This window comes from Phacochoerus africanus, chromosome 14 (genome assembly GCF_016906955.1).
Source record: "Phacochoerus africanus isolate WHEZ1 chromosome 14, ROS_Pafr_v1, whole genome shotgun sequence".
Taxonomy (NCBI): Eukaryota; Metazoa; Chordata; class Mammalia; order Artiodactyla; family Suidae; genus Phacochoerus; species Phacochoerus africanus.
In genome coordinates this window covers 2,209,879-2,220,022 of record NC_062557.1, presented here as the reverse complement: position 1 = coordinate 2,220,022, position 10,144 = coordinate 2,209,879, and the positions used below count along the sequence as shown (strand labels likewise).

General features: G+C 53.9%; 1 protein-coding gene across 5 annotated transcripts in view; it reads left to right on the top strand.

Annotated features, from left to right (window-relative positions):
• Positions 1-10,144, top strand: part of CARD14 (caspase recruitment domain family member 14) — a 29,579-nt gene continuing 19,435 nt past the window's right edge. For 2 of the 5 annotated variants that reach the window (XM_047757422.1, XM_047757421.1), the window contains exons 1-4: positions 1-366; positions 5,625-5,744; positions 8,129-8,356; positions 9,516-9,653. In XM_047757422.1, coding sequence (XP_047613378.1) covers positions 8,146-8,356; positions 9,516-9,653 — 349 coding nt within the window. In that variant the 5' untranslated portion in view covers positions 1-366; positions 5,625-5,744; positions 8,129-8,145. The remainder of the gene's footprint in view (positions 367-5,624; positions 5,745-8,128; positions 8,357-9,515; positions 9,654-10,144) is intronic. The other 3 variants (XM_047757420.1, XM_047757418.1, XM_047757419.1) reach the window with 2 other exon arrangements.

Here is a 10,144-nt window from a genome sequence, read left to right as displayed (position 1 = left end):
AGGCAGATCACTCACATAGAAGGGAAATTCCATCCACGCCGCGGCTTCCCACCGTCCCTCCATCGCCGCCTCTCCGGGTTGACCAGATGCGTGGGTGGTTCTGAGACGATTCCGTCGCTCTCACAAAGGCAAGATGAACCCTTCACACGCGTCCTCCCTGCCGTGGGAAGGAGTCCTGGCACTTCACTGATGCGCGGAGGCTCGAGTGAGGCACTGAGGCGCTGCTCCTGTGGGCAGGGCCCAGACGGACACACCTGTCTGACCTGCTCGTCTGCTGTTGCTGCTCAGCCGAGACTGGGGCCAGTCAGCCATTGCTTCTCAAGGACGAGGAAGGCAAGGGCACGGAGTCTGTCCCCAGAAGAGCAGGTCAGTACACACGGGGAGAGGGGACAGGCCGGGAGCTGTCCGCGAGGGAGCAAGAGGGGCTGGCTTCCTCTGCGTGAGGCTCAGCGGCAGTGCCTGGTTTGGGGGTGAGAGGAGAGACAGTTCGTCCCATCCTGCTTGGGTAAATTACTTGAACGTTCTCTGGCTGCTAAGTACCACCTTGGGGCAGGACCAGGTGATGGATGACGGGAGTGCTGTTTTGTGCTCTTATCTCTGCATCTTTGCCCTGAGATGAAAGAAAAGGAGCAAAAGTTTCTGAGCTCAGGTGTAAAGTCAGAGCAGCTGCCTGCTATTGAGGGTAAGGGCAGGGCCAGACCTTTACAAGGGCACTGTGGTGGCCACGGTTCTATTTGTTTATTATTGCTTTTATTCCCATGACCCCAGGAGACGGATCCCGTGATTTATGTCAGAGTGCTCTGCCTTTTTTTTCCTCTAGGAGTTTTACAGTATCCGATCTTCCACTTAGGTCTTTCGTCCATTTCGAGCTTTTTTTTTTTTTTTTTTTGTCTTTTTTGCTATTTCTTTGGGCTGCTCCCGCGGCATATGGGGGTTCCCAGGCTAGGGGTCGAATCGGAGCTGTAGCCACCAGCCTATACCAGAGCCACAGCAACGCGGGATCCGAGCCGCGTCTGCAACCTACACCACAGCTCAGGGCAACGCCGGACCCTTAACCCACTGAGCAAGGGCAGGGACCGAACCCGCAACCTCATGGCTCCTAGTCGGATTCGTTAACCACTGCGCCACGACGGGACCGCCTCAAGCTTATTTTTTATGCGATGGTAAAGTCCTCGTTCCCTTCTTTTCCACAGAGCTGCCCGTTTTCCCAGCACCACTTATTGCGGAGACTGTCTTTTCTCCATTGTGTATTCTTGCTCCCTTTGTTGTAGATTAGTTGACCACAGGCCTGTGGGTTTACTTCTAGGCTTTCGCCACTGTAGTGTTGATCTATGTGTCTGGTTTTGTGCCATGGGTTTTGGCTGAGGGGCGCAAGGGAGACTCCCTTTCACAATTGGTCACTTCCTGCCTTACGCACCACATGCACGGGTCATCAATTCCATCAAGCTTCCTCTAACTCACTCTCCCTGTACTGAAGTCCTGTGTGTGCCTCTGTGTGTGTGTGTGCACGTGCACACTACCCTTTCTCCCCTACTTCACAGGCAGGTTAAGTTCTGCGCCCTGTGATATGAGAGGCATGTTGACGTGGGGAGGGGTCAAACAGGAGGACCCACAGCTTAGGTGCTCAGAACTTTGACCATCTTAGACTCTCCTTAGAATTCCAAAGGGTTAAAAGAGGACTTTTATGGAGTTTAAAATACCCTTGGGGAGTTCCCATCGCGGTGCAGTGGTTAACGAATCCGACTAGGAACCATGAGGTTGCAGGTTCGGTCCCTGGCCTTGCTCAGCGGGTTAAGGATCCGGCGTTGCCGTGAGCTGTGGTGTAGGTTGCAGAGGCGGCTCGGATCCCGCGTTGCTGTGGCTCTGGCGTAGGCCGGTGGCTACGGCTCCGATTCGACCCCTAGCCTGGGAACCTCCATATGCCACAGGTGCGGCCCTAAAAAGATAACTAAAATAAAATAATTTAAAAAATAAAATACGCTTGGGGATCTCTGGGATAAATTTTCTTTACTGTTAGGACTAACCCTACTTAAATTGGGGTCAAGGGGAGTTCCTGTTGTAGCTCAACTAGTATCCATGAGAACCTGGGTTCAGTCCCTGGCCTCACTCAGCGGGTTTAGGATCTGGTGTTGTCATAAGCTGCAGCATAGGTTGCAGATGCGGCTCGGATCCTGAGAGGCTGTGGCTGCGGTGTAGGCCAGCCTCTGAAGCTCTGATTCAACCGCTAGCCTGGAGCTTTCATACTCTACAGGTGTGGCCCTAAAAAGCAATAAATAAACAAACAAATTGGGGCTGAGTTACAAGGAAACGCCCACATTTTAAATTGCTCCCTGGGGATCTGTGGTAAGCCACCCTGCTGCATGAAGAAGGGACTGGCATGGCTTCTACTAGACTGCGCCCACTTACACCTGAAGCAGCTGACGGGTCCCAGGAGCCCAGGACAATTGGTTGGGGTGAGTCCTAGAGAGACCTGTCTTCAGCTGTCCTGTTAAGGCAGCTCGTCGCTTGAGCTGGCTCTGATTTTCCGAGTTCACTTTTGGTAGACACGGCAAGCTGCGATGCTGCGGGCAAGCAGGTGCAGGAACAGTCGGACTAGAAGATGCTCTCAGGCAGGCTGTCACCAGGGCCCAGCCCAGGGAAGACCTTAAAGGCCTACCTCCCAGCCAGGCCTGGTCATCAGAGACTTTGGAGTCTGGACATGCAGGCTGGGGACCTGCCCACCACCCCCTAACCCCTGGCATCTATTTCATATAATACCAGACAGCACACTAGAGTGTCATTTGCTAAAAAGAAAAGTTAATACTCTGTGAATCCGAGTGTTTGGGTCACTAGAGCTGACTAACCCAGGACCACAGGCCCTGGTCAAAGAAGGCGTCTGGGTCACATTAAGGGCTGGCGTATTTAATTCTCGTCTGTTTTCCAACCTGCAGGCTCAGGCTTGGTATATGTCGAATGGATGTCTTATGAGACCTTTGTGGGGAACAGGGTTTTATAAAGCTGGCCCACGCTCGTTCATTAAGGGGAAAGTTAGGAAATCCTCTCCTGAGCATAAGAAGCAGTTCCTTCCCCACTGACGCAGGGCCGGGCCGACCAAGTCCCCCCACCCCCGCCTTTTCCAGAACTTTCCCCGCTTCAGCCAGCGCCTGTCACCCAGGTCAGCTCCCACCCTCCCTGTGCCCGGCACACATGCTGGGTGGCACTTCCTCACAGGACCGAGGGAGAAGCCAGGCAGTGGGCACTTCCCAAGGTTCCTATTAATTTAAAAAAACCAGACACCTCAAGTGAATGATGTAGTGCTTTTCTAGGTATGGGAAGACACGAGAGTCTGGGCTCATTGGAATCATGCCTTTGCGATGCACCTTAGGGCGGCATCCTGTCCTTTGGGGCGGGGCTGGAACGCGCTGCAGCAGCTCGACCCCAACACCCTTTTGCTGACACGGCAAGCACATTTTTCATTCACATTTTTATTAAACCCATGCTTGCTCATTCTAAAAGTTTAATCAATAGAAAGAAAAAAGATTCTACCACCACAAATAGGAAGTGTTAGAATCAGGGAACAGCATTCCAGAATCTTCCTGCTCCGTCTCCTTCTCTCTCTCTCTCTCTCTCTCACACACACACACACACACACACACACACACGGAACACACACACGGAACGCACCATGGGAGTGGCTGTGCACACTCAGCTGAGGTTGTCCTCTGAGGAGGCGAGAGAGAAACCCCCAGACACCTCGGTACACCTGGCCACGCCTTCCTGGGGGCACAGGTCAGCTGAGGGGAACAGGACCCTGGAGCGAGTAAGCAAGCGAGGTGCGGAATGGAGGAAGCTGGCAGGGGGCCCGCAGGTCCCCAGGGCAGACGCTCTCAGCTCCTCTTGGGGCCTCCGGGGCAGCGGATGCGAGCTTGGCTGGGGGCGCTGGATGGTGCCTGCAGGCCCAGGCTCCTTGGCCAGGTACCAGAGATCTCATTGCTGGCCCACCCAGTTTCCAGAAGGACAGATAGGCCTGGGAAAACAAAAAGCCCATGGGCTTCACAGGGCAGGGCTGGACAGGGCTTGGAAGGGCTGCACCTGGAGTTGGTCCTCTGTCCTGAGCCCTTGGATGGTTGACCTATTAGAACCAGCGCTGAACCATTTCTCCGTGGTCACAGCATGAGTCTGGACTCCAGCCCTGTCTTCCTAGCCCCCAGGCCACCAGCCTGGCAGCCATGGAGAAGGTAGGTCCTCCCCCTCCTAACAAGCCCACTCCCTACTCCAGGTGCTGAGGAGGGGGTGCTTATACCCCCAGAGGTACTTTAAAGAAAACTAGACAGAAGGGCCATGACCATCACAAAAGAATCGTTGGGTCGAGCCAGGAATCTAGGCGTAGGTCACATAGTGAGGGTCTGGAGCCCCCTTGACCCCGCAAAGCAGGGCCAGCTTCATGGGTGTACCCTGTCCCCAGGGCCCTGCACTTGGCTTAATGCTCTGCTGTCACTGTCTAGAAATTCTGGATGCTTTTCAAACAAGGAGCCCATATTTCCATTTTGTACTGGGCTCTGGGGACGGGGCAGCTGGTCCTGAGACAGGAGGAAGGTCATCCAGATCAGGAGGGCCAAACCCAGGGATGCAGAGTTCTCCTGGGCAGAGATGCCCGGAGCTCGAGAGCCTTGCGTTCAAGTGTGTGGTGGACAGCCTTGAGGTGACTGGGCAGGCCGGGACTCGGGCCAGTCTCCAAATCCCCTTTGCCCCCGTGTGTCAGTTCCCAGGGCTGCCAGAATAAATCACCGCTCTGCATGGCTGCAAACAACAGACAGATTTGCTCTCCGTTCTGAAGGTCGGCTGTCAGCAGGCCCAGGCTCCCCAAGAAGGCGTAGGGAGGATGTGTTCCGTGCCTTTCTCTGAGCCCGGGGTGTTGCTGGCACTCCCTGGCAACCTTTGACTGCTACTAGCATCACTGCAATGGCTGCCTCTGTTATCACGGGACTTCTCCCTGTGCGCCTGTCTCTGGGCCTCTCCTCTTATAAGGTCACCAGTCATATGGGACTCAAGGCCCGCCCTAACAACCTCACCTTGATCACATCTGCACTGACCCTATTTCCAAATAAAGTCACATTCACAGGTGCTGAGAGGGGGAACGTCAACCTATCTTTTAAGGGGACACCTTTCAGCCCATAAAAGCCCCCATTCATGAGCACACATTGGCTGTTCCCTTGACGAAACCAGGAATGAGCCACATCAGGCCAGAACTCTCCCTCTCTGCTGGTTCCCTCTCCTCCCTCGTCCAGGGAGACCCCCGTGCCCACCCACAGGCCCCTCTTTCTGGGTAGCAGACCTAGGGGAAGGATGTTAGTGGAGTCTGGCCCCGTGGTGACCAGGACACGGTGGGTGACCACTGCACCTGCTTCCCCTCCTTGGTATTCTAGGGTTCAAAGCCCTGTTTCCCTCATCTGCTTCCAAGCCCCAAGGAAGCTTTTATAGTTCCTGAGCAAACAATAAGGGTCAAAGATCTGTCAAATTATTTCCTGGATCAGAGTTTGCTTTTTCTCTCCCTCTTGCCTTAGTCTTTGATGTTCTGACCTTGAGTTTTGGTGCAAGTCACGAGGCTTGAGATAGATATGAGGTCATCTTAGCACTGTTTTCAGGCTCTTCCCACCCAGCCCTGCTCCGCCCAGCGATCAGCAGCCACATCTGGCCTTGGAGGGGACACGGCACCCCATCCCGCTGCAAGGAGCTCCTGTAAGCACGCATGTGAGCAGCTTTTGGTGAGTACCTGCTGAAGACCAGGCCCCTCACGTGGACCAAGGGGTGGGGGGAGGCTGTTCATGGGGACAGGACCCTGAAATGACCACCCCTTTTTCTTAGTTTACAAGGCTTGATTTCTTTTCCGGTTTTCAAGTGTTTTTCATGCACAGACCTCTGCAAGAGGTATTGGACGCCAGCCGGTCCATCTTGTCCTTCCCAGAGAACAGAATCAAATCCCAGGAATTCACGGGCCTGAGAGAAACGCTCCCACCCGTGCCTGAGATGCTGTACAAGCATGGTCATTGCAGCGCTAGGTGTGCTGGAGAAAAAGGAGAAACGACCTAACGCCCGTCCACAGGAGACCAATCACGGCTCATTTGTATAATTGAATCCCGTGGGCGGTTAGAGGATCTATCAAGCTGCATGTGTCCAGCTGCTAAACCTCAAAAAAAGCTGAGCGACGAGCCACGCCCAGCACCATACTGTTTATGGGGTTCCTGTGGGCACAAAGCGTCGCGCGGAGGCGCCCTGTGGTGTTTTAGACACACTCAGGTGCAGTGTGCATCCCAGCCGTCACCTGTGGCAGAGAGCAAGGGGCAGGTGGGAGATAACAGGGCTGGGCTGTCTCGAAGAGCACGGCCTTAAGAAGCAGGTCCAGGTGTACAGTGTTAAGACAGGTTGACTCTGCGCAGCAGGTGCATGGCGATTTTACACCATCAGCAGGAGGTTTTCACTGTGCTTTTTTTTTTAATAAATAATAATATTTATTATAATAGATAATATTTACCAAAAATTCTTAAATAAATGCCTTGTTATAAAGAATGTACTTGTGAATAGGTAGATAGATAGATAGATAGATTCGTTTCAAAATTTATCTAAATAGAAGTATATAATCTTGATAAAGCAATGGCAGTTGGGAAAAAAAATGGAAAGGTTGCTTTTCCAAAAAAACTGCTCTGCAAAAGCTGTCAGAGAATTTCTTTAAAAGTGTTTACAAACACTTCACAAACGTTGAAGAACAAAGAGTTAGTGTTTTAAATAACATTATATTCTAAAGTATGTGGAAGGAAAATCAACTTTACACGTACTGTGACCTAGACCTAACCATAGATATTCTCTAACCAATCTTTTTTTTTTATAATTTTTTTTATTTTCCCACTGTACAGCAAGGGGGTCAGGTTATCCTTGCATGTATACATTACAATTACATTTTTTCCCCCACCCTTTCTTCTGTTGCAACATGAGTATCTAGACAAAGTTCTCACTGTGCTTTAAACAGCCCATGGTTTAAAAGCATCTTAGTATTATTTAGGTGGGCCACTGGACTAATGACCTTGGACTAGTCACAGGCCAGAGGGAAAAGAGAGATTCAGGTGGGAGCACAGCCTTGGAGGCAGCTCATTACAAATCAGGGGGTGTGGGAGCGCCCGAGGCTGGGCAGGGGCTCTGTGAGATCCTCCCAACGGAAGGTCTTGGGTCCTAGACTAGTGCTTGTGCCTCCCACCTCTCTCACCGCCGTTCCATTACATATTAACATTGCAGGAACACTGTCTCTGTTAATGCACATCTGTGCTTTATGCAATAGAAGAGTTAAGAATTTTTGCTTAACCATCAATTTTTAAATCCTTGGGCGCCGTCACCCCTCTTGGAAATGCATGTTCTAGGAGTTCCCTGTTGGCTCAATAGGTTAAGGATCCGGCATCGTCACTGCTGTGGCAGGTGTTCGATCCCTAGCCCACGAATGCTTGCATGCTGCAGGCCCAGCCAAAAAAAAAAAAAAAAATTCATGTTCTGTTTTGTTTTTTTGTTTGTGTCTTTTTTGCCATTTCTTGGGCCACTCCCGTGGCATATGGAGGTTCCCAGGCTAGGGGCCTAATCAGAGCTGTAGTCACCAGCCTACACCAGAGCCACAGCAACGTGGGATCCGAGCCGCGTCTGCAACCTACACCACAGCACACGGCAACGCCAGATCCTTAACCCACTGAGCAAGGGCAGGGATCGAACCCGCAACCTCACGGTTCCTAGTCGGATTCATTAACCACTGCGCCACGACGGGAACTCCCATGTTCTGTTTTTTAATGTCACCCTCATTCTGTAAACCAGTTCCCCAGGCCAGGGGCAGCTTCCTGAGCTTTAGAGGCAAATCCAGTCTCCAGATCCCAAAAGAAACGCAGTGCTTCTTGCTCTGGTCCAGGTAGAGGAATGGACTTGAGTCAACAGTAAGGATGCATAATGTCCTCCCAATGGTCATGGGGCACCAGGGCCGGAGTGGATGTCCTGCCCGCTCGGAACTGGTCATTAAATCCCTACCAGGGGCGTGGGAGGGAGCGTTTGCATGCAGAAGCCTCCCCGGCAGGAAGCTGTGCCCCTGACGCCAGCCCCCGGGGCCGCCCTTCCCATCCAGGGTGCTCAGGCCCGGCCATGGCGGAGCTGTGCCGCACGGACTCCTCTCTGGGTGCCCTGGGCGAGGAGATGCTGTGGGAGATGGTGGATGACCACCGCTGCCGGATCGTGCGCAGCGTCTGCCCCAGCCGCCTCACCCCCTACCTGCGCCAGGCGAAGGTGCTGGACCAGCTGGACGAGGAGGAGGTGCTGCACAGCCCCAGGTTCACCAACACGGCCATGAGAGTTGGTGAGCACTGCATCCGGGCTGCTGAGGCCCCAGCCGGCCCTTTCCACTGCACCACGTCAATACAGGTGGTCCTGGGAGGGTCCTGCAAGGGCAGGGGGCCCAGGTCCGGTCGTGGGGACACTGCAGAGTATCCCAAAGCTGCTGCAACAAATGACATAAACCTGGTGGCTTAAAGCGGCAGACATGTCTTCTCTCACAATTTGGAAATCGAGGTGTCAGCAGAGCTGCTCGTCCTCTGAAGGCTTAGGGGAGAAAACGCCTTGCCTCCTCCTCCCCTGGTGGCCCCAGCATCCCTGGCTCGTAACCGCATCGCTCCCATCTCTGCCTCTATCCTCATATGGGCTCTTCTGTCTCATTGGGACGCTTGTGATTGACTTTAGGGCCCACCTGAATCTCGGGACGTTCTCATCTTGAGATCCTTACCTTAATTTCATCTGCAAAGCCTTTTCCAAACAAGGTCTCATTGGCAGGTTCCAAGTGGACATGACTCTGAGACCACAACTCAACCCGCTCCGGATGTCTTTGGAGCTGATTCCGACTTTCTGACTAACCGTGTTTATCCATTCAAGAGCAGGGAAGCTCCTAGTTTCATCATGTGCAGTTTTTAGGAGAATTGAGGGAGTTGCCGTGGGTCAGATACTCCTCTCAAAGCCTGAGCCGTAGAAAGCAGGCAGTAAGTGGTAGCAATCAGCAGCACACTCTTTGTGCCTGTTGCCTGCTGGCCACTACACACAGGAGAAATGGACTCAAGCTGCTAATTGGAGCTGCGAGTGCCGGGGTCTGGCTGGGCGCGGAAGGCCCGAGCCTCCCCAGGAGCCGGCCCCGGGGCCGCGCCCTTTGCCTCTTTCCTCCCACCTGCTTGGTATACACCTGTGTCTGCACGAGTCCGCGGCACACCTGGGAGGCCTTGAGCACCCAGACCATCCTCCTGGGTCCTTCCTCCCCAGCTCTTAGCACGTGGGGAACAGTTCTCAATAACTCCCGGCCTGGCCCTTCTTGAGACCACCCCAGAGCCGTGAGGGCCCCGGAAAACTGCTTTCACCTCCTGATTCCTAGACGTGCAAGGATGCCCCTCCCTGCCCCCCCCCACCCCCCCGCAGGCTTTCCTAGTAGGAAGCCCGTCCGGCGCCTGCTTGGCTCAGACCGTTCTCTCTCCAAGGGCACTTGCTGGATTTGCTGAAGACCCGAGGCAAGAACGGGGCCATCGCCTTCCTGGAGAGCCTGAAGTTCCACAACCCCGACGTCTACACCCTGGTCACCGGGCTGCAGCCCAGTGTGGACTTCACCAACTTCAGTGGTGAGAGCTGGGTCTTGGACGTAACCAGGGGTGCGGGAAGGGTGTCCTGTCTTGACTGCAAGCTGTTCCAGATGTTCCCCTGCTCCCTCCAGGCAGAGGTTCCTGTCCCTGTGCCTGCACTCTGGGTGAGGCGCCCCCCCCCCCACTAACCATAGTGGGGGTGGACAGGCAGGAGTTAGTCCCTGATTATCCAGCACCAGGAGGAGACCCCTCACAGGGCACGGGGTCTGCAGTGGAGGGCTGCAGGCAAAGAGGAAGCCCCTCCTTTCCCGGAAAGCCTAAACGTGGTACTTGAGGCGGAGGGGAGCCCCGTCCAGCTGGCTCAGCTCGCCAGTGGGTGAGGTGGCTATTTTCATTAACTGAGTGATTTTAGGCTTCCCTAGGGGAGCTGTTGAAAGATTTCGGTACTCAAAGGAGCAGGGTGACACCACTCAAAGCCGTGGACAGGAAAGCCTTCCGCCTGCTTGCATCACGGTCCACGCTGACGGGAC